Genomic DNA, 16864 nt, shown 5'->3' on the forward strand with positions numbered 1-16864 from the left:
TGGGGTGTGTGGGGGGGGGGGGGGGGGAGGTGTACATATGCCCCAGTCTGACTGTCCCAGGCCCCGCCCCCTTCATTCATTTCAGTTCTATAAATTATGGGGGCTCAACATCACATGTGGGCGTTACCTATGCAAATATAGTCTGCCTGGGAACACCCACTCCATCAGACTGACACCCACCAATAATATTTGCATAACTCCTCCCACTGCTTGCATCAGGACCTTCAGGCTCTTGGGAGGAGTTAGTGAGGCCGGGTCATGTTTTCAGGAAGCTATGTACAGCCCCCTGCCGGCCCCTCCCACCAAGACCTGCCTGCATTGCATAGAGAAGCACAGAGACCCAGTAAAGACATAACAAGGTATTTAATTAACATGGAAAGATCTTCTATAAAGTCAGGGAAGAAGATTTTGGTGCCAAAAAAAAAAAAAAAAGTCTCCCTCCTCCTGGGCTCAGAGACTAGGGAAGTATGCCAGTGCGCTTCATTTAAAACGGTACGGCTCCATCGGACCGGAGTAATAAAAAAAAAAAAAAATACGGGCGGCCCATAAAGAAGAGCATTTCTGCCTAACCAGCAGGTGCAGGGAGAGGTGTGGAGGTCCCTCCGGAACATTCGGCAGTTATCCTCACCGTCAGCCATAAAGATGGCCAAGCAAGTGCGCTCAAAGCCCCATCCCCCCCCCATTTCTGCTCATTACCCTGCGCGCTACGGTGAGAGCAGATCGATGCTAAAAGCTACTCTGAGAACATTGGCCTATTTACGTTTGACTTCCTGTGTGAAATCGCTGCGCGGCACATGTGTGCTCATCTGTCTTACAACTGACAACGCACTTCCAACGACTCCCATGACGCTCGCTGCGAGGGGCTGGACTAGAATATGCAGCTGTAATTATCACTCCGCGCAGCTCGTCATCTGTCGGGCAGAGCGGAAAAAAAAAAACGCCAGAGCTGAGAAGGCAAAATGGGCTTCGGGCAGATTCTTACGGAAGGATGCGTCCTGGTTTACGGCCCTCGGGAGAGCTGAGGGCTGTGCGATGCCCGAGCCCTTATCTGGGTACAGCCAGGCTGGGACCGACTGCTGGCAATGCCATGGATTCCTATTCCATTAGCAAATAACCAGCCTGCCTTAGTGTAGCTGGCTCAAGCATCAGGATAGCTGAGGGCTGTACGATGCCCGAGCCCCCATATGGGAACAGCGGGGCTGGGACCATCTGCTGGTGAAGCCATGGATTCCTATTCCATTAGCAAACAAGCATCCTGCCTTAGTGTAGATGACTCAAGCATTCAAATAGCTGGGGGCTGTGCAATGCCTGAGCCCTTATCTGGGTACAGCCGGGTTTGGACAGCTGGCAATGCCATGGATTCCTATTCCGTTAGAAGAGCCTCTATGGCTGCAGCTCAACAACCAGCCTGCCTTAGTGCAGATGGCTCAAGCATCCAGACAGCTGAGGGCTGTGCAATGCCTGAAACATTATCTGGGTACAGCGGGGCTGGGACCGAGTGCTGGCAATGCCATGGATTCCTATTCCATTAGCAAACAACCAGCCTGCCTCAGTGTAGATGACTCAAGCATTCAGATAGCTGAGGGCTGTGCGATGCTCGAGCCCTTATCTGAGTACAGCTGGGTTTGGACAGATGGCAATGCCATGGATTCCTATTCCATTAGCAAACAACCAGCCTGCCTCAGTGTAGATGACTCAAGCATTCAGATAGCTGAGGGCTGTGCGATGCTCGAGCCCTTATCTGAGTACAGCTGGGTTTGGACAGATGGCAATGCCATGGATTCCTATTCCATTAGCAAACAACCAGCCTGCTTTCGTGTAGATGGCTCAAGCATCCGGATAGCAGAGGGCTGTGCGATGCCTGAAACCTTATCTGGGTACAGCCGGGCTGGGACCGACTGATGGCAAAGCCATGGATTCCTATTCCATTAGCAAATAACCAGTCTGCCTTAGTATAGATGGCTCAAGTGTCCAGATATCTCAGGGGTGTGTGATGCTCAAGCCCTTATCTGGGTACAGCCGGGCTGGGACCAACTGCTGGCAATGCCATGAATTCATACTCCATTAGCAGGAAATCTATGGTTGCAGCTGAAGATCAAGCTTGCCTTAGTGTAGATGGCTCACACATCCAGATAGCCGAGGGCTGTGCGATGCCCGAGCCCTTATCTGGGTACAGCCGGGCTGAGGCAGACTGCTTATTAGAAGAAGTGCTGGCAATGCCATGGATTTCTATTCCTTTGCAGAACATCTATGGCTGCAGCTCAACAATCAACCTAGATTTGTGTAGATAATTTCAGATAGGGCCCAACCATCTAGAGAGCTGAGGGCTGTACAATGTCAAAGCCCTTATCTGGGTACAGCCATGCCCAGACTGACGGGTGGAGGAAGTGTTGGCAATGCTATGGATAACTATTCTGTTATCAGATCAATGGCTGCAGCTCAAAAACAACTAGTCTGCTTTAGTACAGATGATTTCAGATAAGGGTTGTAGAATCCAGAGAGCTGAGGGCTGTGCAATGCTGAAGCCCTTATCTGAGCACAGTGTACTGAGATGGGCTGCTTGTTAGAAGAAATGCTGGAAATGCCATGGATACACAATTCATTATCAGAGCACCTAAGGCCGCAGCTCAACAGCCTTCCTACCCTTAGAACAGATTTCAGATAAGGGCTCAGATGTTAAAGCCCTCATTTGAGAGGACATGGGCTGCTAGTGTTGAGAAGTGCTGGCAATGCCATGGATAACTATTCTGTAAGAGTATTAATGGCAGCAGCACAACAACTATCAGCCTGGATTTGTGCAGATGATTTCAGATAAGGGCCCAACCGTCCCACAGCCAAGGGCTGTGCAATGTAGAAATCCTTATCTGAGAACAGCCGTGCCGAGATGGTCTGCTTGTTGGAAGAGGTGCTGGCAATGCCATGGATTTCTGTTCCGTTATCAAATCATCAATCAAACCAACCGGCCTCAGTACAGATGTTTTCAGATGAGGGTTGCAGCATCCAGAGAGCTGAGGGCTGTGCAGTGCTGAAGCCCTTATCTGAGAACCACTATGGGGAGATGGATTGCTTATTGGAAGAAATGCTGGCAATGCCATGTATACCCATTCCATTATAAGAGCACCTATGGCTGCAGCTCCACCACCTTCCTACCTTAGTACAGATGACTTCAGATAAAGGTGGTGGCTCTCTGACATGCCACGGTTTGGCTCGTAAGTGCGAACACTTAAGTTGTCACCCGTGTAGGGCGAGCGTCTCGTTCAAAATACTCAAACATGTCGGAGGCGGCGCGGTCGGAGTAACAATTCAGAAAGGTCTGAGGATCTTGGCAAATGGTCAGAATCTTATCATAAAGCAAAAAGTAGAAGAGGATTATAGAGAATAAGGATTAAAGGTTGTTTGTGTTTAGGATAACGCCGGGGAAGATGAGAACACGTCGGGTTTTATTGCGTTTCATGTCTTCATTCATGAAATCTCAATTCAGAATTTGTGAAATAAAGTTCCCAAATAGGAATATATGAGAGCGAGAGAGCGAGAGAGGTGAAGAAGCGAGAGATGGGGGGGGGTGAAGAAGCGAGAGATGGGGGGGGGGTGAAGAAGCGAGAGATGGGGGGGGGGGTGAAGAAGCGAGAGATGGGGGGGGGGGGTGAAGAAGCGAGAGATGGGGGGGGGGTGAAGAAGCGAGAGATGGGGGGGGGTGAAGAAGCGAGAGATGGGGGGGGGGGAAGAAGCGAGAGATGGGGGGGGGGGTGAAGAAGCGAGAGATGGGGGGGGGGTGAAGAAGCGAGAGATGGGGGGGGGGGGGGGTGAAGAAGCGAGAGATGGGGGGGGGGGTGAAGAAGCGAGAGATGGGGGGGGGGGTGAAGAAGCGAGAGATGGGGGGGGAGTGAAGAAGCGAGAGATGGGGGGGGGGAGTGAAGAAGCGAGAGATGGGGGGGGGGGGGGAGTGAAGAAGCGAGAGATGGGGGGGGGGAGTGAAGAAGCGAGAGATGGGGGGGGGGGGGAGTGAAGAAGCGAGAGATGGGGGGGGTGAAGAAGCGAGAGATGGGGGGGGTGAAGAAGCGAGAGATGGGGGGGGGGGGTGAAGAAGCGAGAGATGGGGGGGGGTGAAGAAGCGAGAGATGGGGGGGGGGGTGAAGAAGCGAGAGATGGGGGGAGTGAAGAAGCGAGAGATGGGGGGAGTGAAGAAGCGAGAGATGGGGGGGAGAGAGGAAGCGAGAGATGGGGGGGGAGAGAGGAAGCGAGAGATGGGGGGGGAGAGAGGAAGCGATAGGGGGGGAGAGAGAGGAAGCGATAGGGGGGGAGAGAGAGGAAGCGATAGGGGGGGGAGAGAGAGGAAGCGATAGGGGGGGGGAGAGAGAGGAAGCGAGAGGGGGGGAGAGAGAGGAAGCGAGAGGGGGGGAGAGAGAGGAAGCAAGAGGGGGGAGAGAGAGGAAGCAAGAGGGGGGAGAGAGAAGAGGGGGGAGAGAGAAGAGGGGGGAGAGAGAAGAGGGGGGAGAGAGAAGAAGCGAGAGGGGGGAGGAGAGAAGGGGGGAGAGAGAAGAAGCGAGAGGGGGGGGAGAAGAGAAGCGAGGGGGGGGGGGGGGGAGAAGCGCGAGAGAGGGGAGGAGAGGAGAGAGGAGAGAGGAGAGAGGAGAGAGGAGAGAGTAGAGAGTAGAGAGGAGAGAGGCAAGAAAAAGCAGGATGCGAGGGAGAAAGAGAAAGGAGGGAGGGGTAAGAGGGAGAATGAAAAGAACCCCCCCCCCCCAAGGTGTGTGTATGTGTAATATATATATATATATATATATATATATATATATATATATATATATATATATATATATATATATATATATATATATATATATATATATATATATATATATATACACATACACACACATATATACATATACATATACACACACACACACACACACACACACACACACACATATATACACACACACACACACACACACACACACACACACATACATACACACACACACACACACACACACACACACACACACATACACTAGACTAGATTATAAAATGCCTTCAAACTCCTTCACAATGTGACCAGTATAAGGAAGAGAATGGCATCCTTCCGCTATAGGAGACGCTCTGGATGGGCTTTGCAGGGTATTTGGGGAGAGGGGGGGGGGGGGGTCAGTCCCCGTGGAACATTAGTGGCTGTGATGAAGTGGCACTCTGCACTTAGAGGCCATATTAGAGGCCAGGCTGCAGTGTTTGTGTGGAGTACCCCCTTGGGGGAGGGGGGGGGGGGGGGGCGGTAATATTCATTTCTGGGGAATGAAGTGCAAAGAGCTCTCTGCCTCTTAGAAGCTCTCATCACACCGCCCTCTCCTCCTCCCTGCACATCTCTAATGAGCTCAGGAAGTACAATTCTCCTCCATATTCCCCACCCAGGAATAGAGATCTCTGGAGCTTTCCCCCAGCAACTGTCAGGAGTGCACAGACTTACTGACGGGGGGCAAACTGTACGACCAGAGTATGGAAGGTAATGAGAAAACCTGCAGATTATACAGGAGCCCAAAGGCTGACTTCCTCAGTCACAATGTGGCTTGTGGGGGGGGGGGGGGGGGGGGGGGACGACACATGCAGAGAGCACTCTCCCCTTTTCTCTGTAGGTAAGGGAGGGACAGCCCATTGTCAACAATGGCTTCCAGGACAAAAAAATGGGAAGGGCATTCGTATTCAATGGTACAAATCATCACACAGATGAAATACATCCTGTATTTCAAAAGGTTTTTACTTGCCAGAATCCAGTTCTGCCTGCCCAGATTGGAGACCTGATTTTCTCTGCTGCAGTTTCACTTTCACTTACAGGTCTCCTCCCCGCCCTGTGACTGGACAATGGAAAGAGAAGCAGATCACTGATGAGCTCATCTCTGTCACTCTGTTCTCGTCTCCTATCATTACGGTCCTTGCACAGCACCTGCGATTGGTTACTTGTCCCTCCCCTTCCCTGGGCTCCGCTGTACAATAGACTGCAATTGGCTCAAATCACACTCCGGTACTTACACCGGTTAAAAAACATTTAATAAATGAACAAAGTGCAAAGTGGCCAGTAACACAACTCCAGTATTAGAGTGCCTCCCCCACTCTGGAGGAAGGAGCACAGGAGGCACCTTTGGACAGCAGCATTGTCAGTCTGAGGGGGAGGGGTGGGGGTTGGGAGTGTTAGATGGCGAAAATCTAACAGGCAAAAATAAAGAAAAAAAAAAAAAGCCTAAAAAAAGAAAACTAATGCAGCAACATCTAAGAATCAGAAAGCTGCAATATAATAAATGTTTGATTTTGGATTTAATACGGCTTTAACCAATCCTGTGCGTAGATCCTGCAAGGCAAAGCATTACATTGAATTATTTGCTGTCCCTCCCAGCTTACACAAGGCTGGGGGCTCCTCCATCTCCCCCCCCCCCCAGTGACTGGGCACCCAACCAACCACATCACAGACTGGGGGGGTCACCACTCACTCTAACACTGATTAAAAGCTTTGTGGTTCCCACCAGACCACTTCCATCTGCCTCCGCCCCCACAACAGCATATTTAACAATTTACAGATATTTAGCCCCCCTCCAGGTAATGAACAAAAAAAAAAAAAAAATCATAATAAATGAAATCACACATGCTTTCAGTTTAAAATCTCAGTTGTTTCATCCTATTTCTGCATCCATGCAGAACACATCCCTGGCATCCCTTTAGATGTGCATGTTGGTCCCTGAATGGTGCAGAACGAAGCCGTGCCGATCAGTTGCTTGATTACTGTTCCAGAAGAAAGTCTGATAGGATGTAATCAAGCAACTGATGGGCAGACTGCACAGCTGAAGTCCAGTGCCAGTTTCCTTATGTCAGGAGAACACTGGACATAGCGCAGATGAAGGCTCAAGGCGCAGACAGATGCGCAAGCCCACAGATGCCAATTCTGTTGGGCATAGCATGCATGCGCGCACCCACTGCGGATACTGGAGCTAAATGGACTAAAGTGCAACAGTTGTCTGCTCTACAGCTCTTCCTCTGTTCCTGACCGCTGTGACCCGGCTTGTCCTGCCCACCACTGAACGCTACCGGCTCTGACCTCGGCTTGTCTCTGGACTCCGCTTGCTCCAGTGTTGCTGACCTCTGCCTGTATCCTGACCATTCTTTTGCCTGCTGTCCATGCCTGTATCTAACTCCATTTAACATTTCGAGGAGCTTCAGCTTCTGTGTAATTAGCATGCAAAATTATTTAAAAAGCCAGAGGCCGGGGGTCTTACCTTTCGTATCTTTCGTCTGGTCCTGCAGAGCCAGGTCTGCGAGCTCGCTGAGTAGAGCAATCCCATGGATCCCTGAGCTGGAAGGTAAGGACGACATTTGGGCCGGAAGGAAGGAGCCCATGTCCTCCTCGGAGGGCAGATCCCCCAGGGAGATACTGGCAGCTATGAGGGTTTCCAGGCTATAAAGGGCCTCCTGGTGGTCGGTGGCCTCCTGGTGGTCGGCGACCTCCGGTGAACAAGGTGCAGATGATGTGAACAGCTCCTCCTCTTCCACCTGAGGTTCTCCCGCCTCCAAATGTTCCGCCACGTCCTGCAACAAAGCCTGATCCACCTCATCCTGCTTCACCTCTTCCTCCTCCGCAGCAATGGGGGTGGCGATGGGGGCGGCGGGCGAACCCTCCGAAATATTTGGCAACTCTTCCGCCGACAGGTCCTGAAAACCACAACCGTCGTCGGGCCCCCTCGCCTCCTCCACCAAGGTGTTCTCAGGTTCCGCTTCTTCCTCCGCCTTTGTGTCCTCCTTAGGCTGGTCCAGGCTCTCGCCAATGGCGGCTTCGCCGCAGTCCGGGGATTTGGGGGCTTCTTGGCTACATAACTCGCTCAGGTCCGTCTCCCCTAAACGAGGCAGCTCTTCACTGGCCTCCAGCGGCTCCTCCGCGGCGGGGGTGCTGCAGGGGGATTTTTTAGAGGGTGTAAACGTCCTGGACTGCTCGGGTTCCGCCGCCGTGGATGCCGTTTGCATAGTTTCGGTGTCAGCGGGGTCTGCGGAGTGCACGTGGTGGGGAGACGGAGAGGTATAGGACTGGACGACATCTGGATAGGTGTATCCAGGAGGCAGATCTGCAGAAAAAAAAAAAAAAAGGGGGAAGTCAATAAGATTCTCCTTATAAGAATAAACGTTACTTTAAATTTGTTGGTTTTATTCATTTATTTTAGGCCCATGTGCAACAAAAACTTTATCTAAATATTTTCCGCAATAGCCATAAAAGGACGCAAATCTACTTCGTGTGCACCAAATGCCTTTACATACCCAGATATTACCTTGTAAAAGAAGCAGTGACTGTGCTGTACATAACCTGTGCAGAGTGAAAAGCTGTGGGAGGGGCACCAACAGGCTCCACCCATTATAGAAAACTTTAGGAGGGGGAGGACAGAAGACCAGTCACCCTGCACAAGGAGAGAGAGAGCAGAGCTGTGGGAGGGGCCCATCAAGCTCCACCCACTATAGGAGAAGGCAGAGACCAGACAAAACACTCTGCACAAGGAGATAGCAAGGCTGTGGGAGGGCCCCCATCAGCCTCCACCCACTACAGGAGGGGCGGGGACCAGATCAGTCCCCCTGCACAAGGAGAGACAGCAGCAGTAAGCGGTCTTTATTACAGGAAGTCTCACACTGGATTACTGCACAGATCTGAAAGAAATACACAAAGCTCACCGGGATTCCAAAAGATGACACATGACCAATAAATTTATCATCTTGGGGATCAGATTAAAATGTATCTATAGCCTTACTTTTTTGGCTGGCTGTGTCCCCATTGCCGTGTTTTCCCTTCACTTCCTGAGTTGGAGACAGAACAGGAAGTAAACCTAAATCTCTCCAAAGCGAGACAGTTTTCTCTCATATCTCCCCTATTAGATTCCCCTCCAATCCTGTTCTTATGATCATGCAAACATTTTGGTATGACCAAAAAAAAATGTTTTTTTCCAGGGACACGGGGGACCCCATTTTCAAAGAACCCCCTCTTTGGATTCTAAGTTAAACTGGAGTTCTTTAAGAAAACTCAGTCAAGTCAAATGGGAGCTGCTCCTATGCCTAGCTTCACACCTACCTGTGCCAACGTTGGTCATGAACATGTAATTTGTAAGGGAGCTCAACATTGGAGAAGAACAAATTGCCAATTCTAATGATCTGAACATCTGCCGAGGCCAGACAATTCTGCTTTCCTGGCTGTCATTGGTTTGAAAAATTTCAGTCACTGACCCAAAACCAAAGACTTGACAGCCGCAGCTACATTTTGGGGTTAGCAGCTTGGAAGACACCAAAGCCATGGATTAAACGTAGCATTTTGGCATAGAGGTCAGGGTTGGCAGCCTAGATGTCTTTTAGCCAGGATTTCATTTTTATGAATGCAAAGGCCAAAAAGGTCAGCCCCAGAACCACGCAGAGTTCACCACAGCCAGGCCACCACCTTGACCAGGAAAGGATCAACAAAAGAGGGAAAATGGTCACTTACATATAATTTCTAGGGGCACTCAAAAATCACTGAATTGGCCAATTTAAACCTTTAGCTCCTCTCCAGTATTGAGTGCCATTAGAAGTTATGTATAGGTGACCAACTCCCTCTCTCGTTGCTCCTTTCCTGGTCAAGGAGGTGGCCTTGCTGTGGTGGAGAACTCTACGCAGTTCTGGGACTGACCTTGGGCCTTCGTAGTCATGAAAATGAAACCCAGGCAAAAAGACATCTAGGCCGCCAACCTTGAACTCGGTCCCAGAATGCCATGAATATCCATGGCTTTGGTGTCCTCCAAGCCATTGACCACGGGACGTAATTGCAGCAGTAAAAGGTCAGCAACTGATTATATTAAAGCCAATGACAGCAAGGATATTTACATTTTTCAAAGGCCACTGCAGTTGTTAAAATCACTGAATTGGCCAATTTAAACCTTTAGCTTCTCTCCAGTATTAACAACTGCAGAGGCCCATCGTTGGCTTCAATATAATCAGTTGCTGACCCTTTACTGCTGCAATTACATCCCAGGGTCAATGACTTGGAGGACACCAAAGCCATGGCATTCTGGGACAGAGGTCAGGGTTGGCAGCCTAGGAGTCTTTTGGCCAGGGTTTGGTTTTCACGACTAAGAAGGAAGGCCCAAGGTCCGTCTCAGAACCATCCAGCATTCTCCACCACGACCGGGCCTCCGCCTTGACCAGGCGACAAGCATGCAATTCCCCGGTGGGGGGCTGTAACATAGGAAGGACAGACAATGAGGAATGCAGTTGGAGAAAAGAGAATGATAAAAGGAGCGCAGAACTGTGGAAGCCTTAGATAAATGAACTGAAGACTGCATGAAAGGGAGGGCGAGTGATTGAAGATGGGGAAGATGGATGGACAGAAGGGGGCTGGATGGATTAGACAAGTTGTGAAGATGGATGCCGGCTGCGGGATTCATTACCCTGGCTGTTTTCTGGGTGTTTATGCAGCTGACACAGACTAAGGAGCGGGAAATAAATGGCATCTCGCTCTTTCGTAAAAGGCTCTGAAGGTGCCCCGCATTGCCAGCGCCCCCCCCCCCCCCCCCCCCCCCAATCCACCCGTCGTCAGGGGGTTATTAATGGCCTTCTTCCACCCTCTTGACAGCATGGCCAAATGAAGAGCATATCCGTCCTCGGGCCCGTGCAAGGACTGCTCAAGGAGACCACGTTGACTTATAAACTTGGGCGCCAACTGCAGTAACAAGTGAAAGAGTCTGTGTTGTTGCCCATAGTAACCAATCCAAAATCCTCTTCTTCCACCCTCTTCTCAGCATGGCCACATGAAGAGCATCTCTGTCCTTGGGGCCTAGCCCCCATGCAAGGGCTACTCAATTACAATGCATTGACCTACAAACTTGGGCTCCAACAAAAGGAAAGGTCCCTTATTGTTGCCCATAGCAGCCAATACAAAAATCGCTCTCCACATTCCCAGTGGAGTGCAGGACGACTGACGGTAGATATTAAAGTCCTATCTTCTTCCACCCTCTTGTCACTATGGCCAAACAAATAGCATATCTGTCCTCAGGCCTACCCCTGGGCAAGAACTGCTTAAGCAGACCACAGTGACTTAGAACTTTGGATGCCCACAGCACCTAAGACGGAGACCATGCTTTGTCACCCATATCAACCAATCGAAAATTGGTTTTCCATGTTTCCAGTGGTTTACAGGACAATTGACGGTAGATGTTAAAAGTCCCATCTTCTTCCACCCCCTTGACAATATGGCCAAATCAGGAGTATCTCTGTCCTTGGGTCCTAGCCCCATGCATGGACTACTCAGACATCTTAATGACTTATAATTTTGGGCTCCAACAAGGGAAAGATCACTTGTTGTTGCCCATAGAAACCAATTCAAAAACTGCTCTCCCTGTTCCCAGTGGAGTACAGGACCATCGAGGGTAGACATTAAAAGTCCTATTTTCATCCATGATCTTGACAGCAGGGCCAAATGAAGAGCAACTCTGTCCTTGGGGCCTAGCCCCATGCAAGGACTACTTAAGCACATCACATTGACTTTAAACCTTAGGCTTTCTACTACTTCCTATGCTTCCAGTGAAGTACAGGATTATCTAGGGTAGTTATTAAAAGTCCTACCTTCTTCCACCGTCTTGACAACATGGCCAAATGAAGATCATATCCACCCTTGGGCCAATCCCTGTGTAATGCCTGATCCAGAATGCCATGCTGACTTAAAACAGCACCAACAAGGGAGAGATCTCCAGTCACTGCCCATAGCAACCAATCCATAATTTGCTCTCCATGTTTACAGTGGAGTAAAGGACCATTGACGATAGATATTAAAAGTTTTATCTTTTTGTTGGTCCGATCTACAAAAACCAAGGCAGCGGTTGACCTAATGCAGCTGTGACCAGTTACTTGGGGTATCGGGTTCTAATTGACCTTTGGGTTTCACAAATGAACCACAATGGGCAGGTGTCTGAGGTAAAAACAGTTTTACCCACTTTCCACTCAACCTTCCATTGCATTCTAGAAATGGACTGGCTACTACAGGCACAAGAACAATTCTTGCCTCAGGCATGTGGCCCAACATCAAAGAAAGGTTGTGTTGGCCATTTAAGGTTCTTGGTGTTGGACTAGGAATGTGAGTGACATACTCTCACTGGTTGCTAGGGGCAACAGGACCAGGTTTTGTTGGCCATTTAGGATTCTCGGTGTTGGATTAGGAATGTGAATGAGGCATTCACTGGTTGCTAAAGTCAACGAAACTATCTGGTTGCTTTGAGCCCCCAGACTTCTGAATGAGGCCAGATGTGTCTTTAAAACGCTTAAGGTCTGGTTGCCCCTTCATGCAACACCGGAAACAAGAATGTGAAAATCTGATTGGCTGCAATGGGCAGCAAGAGGCTCTCTGGCCTTGGATGCTTACGTATAAAAAGCCCATTTTACCCAGGAGGGTCCATTCTCTTTATGAGGAAAGTCCCGTTCTGTGATCCCAGTCCAACACAGCGTGGCCACAGCCGCCAAAATAACCCTGAAAAACACCCAGTCATGCCGCTTCCCAGAATATGGACGTCGGGACTGTGGAAGTCTAATTTTAACTCCATAAGTGTTTGATGGCGCTAGAAAGCGGCTGCAATGATTCAGCCGAAAGCTGGCAGAACCTACAGAGGAACAGAACAGATTTCCAAGCATACGCGGAGAGAAGACGTGGTGACAAATTGGCCTTGCGGCATGCAAATATGTTTTTAATTTAAAAGGCAATCAATAGCACTGTGCAATCCGTTTAATGGGATGGCGGGTTCTTGCCCCACCCTCCCCCTCCCGGCTCGCCTGTGAAGTTTTCCTTTTTTTTTTTCCCCCGTCTTTGAAGCCACTGTTAACCTCTTTACTGCAGAAGGCTACAAATTAGGCTTCAGCCGCGCAGCCAAGGAGTCGTTCACATCTTTCCAGTAACAGATTGTATTTTATTTCGCTTACTTCACAAAATCAGGAGAACTGAGGGCTTCGTCCGGCCTGAGTCCATAAATGGAATGAGCACGGCCGACATGGATTGACGGTTTAGAAATGGAAATACATTTTTGGTTTAGGTAGCTACTTGTGGCGGACCCCTCTTCTAACAGCCAGATTGTTGTGGCCGATATCAGAAAAGGGATTAAACCATTACATAGCCCTCACTTCTCCAATGAAGGTTAAAAGGCAGAGGGTCTGTAAATCACTTACAAGACCCTGGATATAGATGGAAAGTCTTAAACATAGCCCTTCATTCTATTAACCGCCATCAGAGGGGTGAGGGCTGTGTAAAAGTCTAAACCCTTATCTGATATCACACACATGCCAAGGATGGCTGTTAGAAGAAGAGCCCGTCATGAGTAACTCCCTAAATAATGAAGCACAGTACAAGCATACATAGGCTAGCTGTTGGAAAAGGGGCATGCCATTAGTAACTAACTAAACAAATAATGAAGCACAGTACGCACATGCATAGGGTTAAAGACTTTACATTTCTATAAATAGACTGTTAAGTGATCTACAGCCCTTCAGCCTATTAACCTCCATTGAAAGGGTGAGGGCTGTGTAAAGGCCTAAACCCTTATTTGAAATCAGTCACACTGAGGCTGGCTGTTGGAGAAGGGCTCGGCCACAAGTAACTACACAATTAAGCACTGTACAAGCATACATAAAGTTAAAGTAGTTACTTGTGGCAGGTCCCTCTTCCAACAGGCATTAGAGGTTTTAAAAACAGTCACACAGCCCTCACACCTCCAATGGAGGTTAATAGGCTGAAGTTCTGTAAATCACTTAACAGCCCCTGGATATAGATGGAAAGTCTTTAACTCTATGCTTGTTCATTATTTCTTTAGATATTTACTCATGGAAAGCCCCTCTTCTAACAGCTAGTCTTGGTGTAGCTGATATCAGATAAGGGTTTACATCTTTACGCAGCCCTCACTCCTCCAATGGTGGTTAATAGGCTGGTGGGCTGTAAAAGGCCCTGGAGAGGATAAAGATTACGTTTTTTGACTCTGTGCTTGTATAATGCTCCATTATTCCTTTTAGTAGTTACTTATGGCAGGCCCATCTTTTAAGAACCAATCTCAGTGCGGCTGATATCAGATAAGGGTTTAGCCCTTAACACAGCCCTTGCCTCCCCAATGGAAACAAAGAGGCCGTAAATTAGTAAACAGTCCCTGTATAGAGATGTACAATCTTTAACGCCATGTATGCTTGTACAGTGCCAGTCTCAGTGTATCTGGTATAAGATAAGGGTTTATATTTTTACATAGCCCTCACCCCAACAATGGAGGTTAATGGGCTGAGAGGCTGTACATTACTGAACAGCCTCTGTATAGGGATGTATAGACTTTAACCTTATATTATTAACCTCACCCCTCCAATGGAGGTTAATAGGCTGGGGGGCTGTAACTGGCCCCAGATAGAGATTACATTTTTGACTCTGTGCTTGTACAATGCCCCATTATTCCTTTTAGTGGTTACTTATGGCAGGCCCATCTTCTAACAACCAGTCTCAGTGTGGCCGATATCCCCCCTAACACAGCCCTCACCTCTCCAATGGAAGTTAAGAGGCTGTAAATTAATGAACAGTCCCTGTATAGTGATCTATAGTCTAACTCTATGTATGCTTCTTTAACTCTATGTATGCTTGTACAGTGCCAGTCTTGGTGTAGCTGGTATCAGATAAGGGTTTAGACTTTTACATAGCCCTCACCCCAACAATGAAGGTTAATGGGCTGAGAGGCTGTACATTACTGAACAGTCCCTATATAGGAGATAGAGCTATTCTTTAGGTAGCTACTGGTGGCAGGCCCCTCTTCTAACAGCCATGCTTGGTGTGACAGATGTCAGATATGGGTTTAGACTTTCACACAGCCAGTCTTTAGCAAGGACCACCAGAACCTCCCACCTTTTCCCACCCAATCCAAAATTAAATAAATCCTTTTTGGCTTGATAATCCCCAAGACATAAAATATTGGGTACCTACCTGGTTCCAGTGATTTGGGATAGTCTCTGGGGGGTTGCCCCTCTCCCCTCCTGTCCTCTCCCTCTTTCCCTTTGGAGCTTTGAACGGGGACAGGACTGACAGCCGGAGAGCTGGGCACCAAGGCGGAGCTGCCGTCTGGGCAGGCCGGTAAAGTGCATTGGGCCAGTGGCCGGGGCGTCGGGCATTTGGACGGAGGCCGTAGGATGGGCGAGTGGGAGCAAGGGGACAGTTTGGGTGGGGCGGGTGCAGAAGGGGGTGGCAGTAGCAGGCTGGGTGGCATCTTTGAAGCGTTTAAGGCGTCTGCTTTGCTGTGCGGCTTCATGGCCTTTTCTGGAGGGTCTTCAGTTTCTGGTAGGTGGTCCTCAGGCTTCCGCTAAGGGAGAAGAACAAGAACAGAGGTTGGAACAGTCTCCCATCGACTCAAAGGGGGCTCAAGTCATGACCCTCAACTTGACCTACCTGAAGGTGGGTTTGCCTCTGAAGTTCTAGAGCCTGCGCTGCCCTCTGTTGTTGCAGGGCGTACAGCTCCTGTTGCCTTAAAAACTGCGTTCGCGAGTAGACCGGGAGCTGTCCGGGGTGCTGGAGGTGTGAGGTGGGTGCTCGGCCAGGGTACATAGGTGGCCATAGAGATGCCTGATCCATGACATCAGCTGTGGACAACCAAATGCACACACAAAAAAAAAAAGTTTACTACTTCAGTTTTATTTTTTTTACCAGTACGTCTTTATATTTCATTTCTATTTTGCTGAAAATTTTGCTGCAGATGACTTGTATTAAAATTGGACACTTTTTAGTTTTGTTTTAAACACAATCAGCTTATTTTAGACAACTCAAGGGTCAGTTCTTTGGTGGCCCCAACACCACCAATAATAAAAGCTGGCAAAGCAAAAAAATAAAAACCAACAAACCAAAAAAAAACCCAACTCACCTTACAACCTCAGCTTCACCAAGGCAAGGGTGACATCACCGGGACTTTTCTTATGCTGGCCATACACAGCTCAAATCCTGAAATCGAAGGAACCGGGTGGAAAATTCTTGGCCAAACATTGACTGCAGCCAATCAGCTGAAGTCCCGTGGATCCAGGAAAAGCTGAGGAGTCCAAATGCTTTGAGAAGTCCCTCCCACGCGGTACTAGAGCAACTCCTCGTGTGATCCTCAGCTTTTCCAGGAGCCCAGAAGGCCCAGTGATGTCACCGTCACCTACAAATAGATTCCAGAACCCGAGGTGTGAAGGTGACTATTTGTTACATTTTCCTCCTCTTTTTCAGTGGAAAGTAAAAAAAAAATAAAAATGAAGCAAATTCTATTTTTTATGCAATGTTAAAAAGGGGATAACTATATATCTGATCCCTACTGCTTAGAAGTGCTGCTCATGGCCTGTGCGTTACTGTCCCTCTATATACAACCTTTAGGAGGCTTATCCGGTTATTTCAGGTCTTGAGATACAGATCTCTCTCTCCATCTCTCTCTCTCCATCTCTCCCTCCATCTCTCTCCCTCCATCTCTCTCCCTCCATCTCTCTCCCTCCATCTCTCTCCCTCCATCTCTCTCCCTCCATCTCTCTCCCTCCATCTCTCTCCCTCCATCTCTCTCCCTCCATCTCTCTCCCTCCATCTCTCTCCCTCCATCTCTCTCCCTCCATCTCTCTCCCTCCATCTCTCTCCCTCCATCTCTCTCCCTCCATCTCTCTCCCTCCATCTCTCTCTCTCCATCTCTCTCTCTCCATCTCTCTCTCTCTATCTCACACATACACACATTTTGGGCCAGTTTTTCGTAGATAATTAAAAAAGAAAAAAAAAAAAAAAAGAAAAAAAAGGTGGCTTATACCTTGTTTCTGAGAGAAACAAGGTATAACCCACCTGGATGCACAAAGTAGTTGTGGTGAT

The 16864-nt window shown here is 48.9% G+C and overlaps 1 protein-coding gene across 2 annotated transcripts in view; it reads right to left on the reverse strand.

Annotated features, from left to right (window-relative positions):
* Nucleotides 1-16864, reverse strand: part of BAHCC1 (BAH domain and coiled-coil containing 1) — a gene marked incomplete at its 3' end in the record, with an annotated part of 146704 nt that overhangs the window by 27794 nt on the left and 102046 nt on the right. For both annotated transcript variants that reach the window (XM_073606865.1, XM_073606864.1), the window contains 3 exon segments: nt 7263-8102; nt 14978-15350; nt 15437-15627. In XM_073606865.1, the coding sequence (XP_073462966.1) occupies nt 7263-8102; nt 14978-15350; nt 15437-15627 (1404 nt within the window).

Source organism: Aquarana catesbeiana, linkage group LG12 (genome assembly GCF_042186555.1).
Source record: "Aquarana catesbeiana isolate 2022-GZ linkage group LG12, ASM4218655v1, whole genome shotgun sequence".
NCBI lineage: Eukaryota > Metazoa > Chordata > Amphibia > Anura > Ranidae > Aquarana > Aquarana catesbeiana.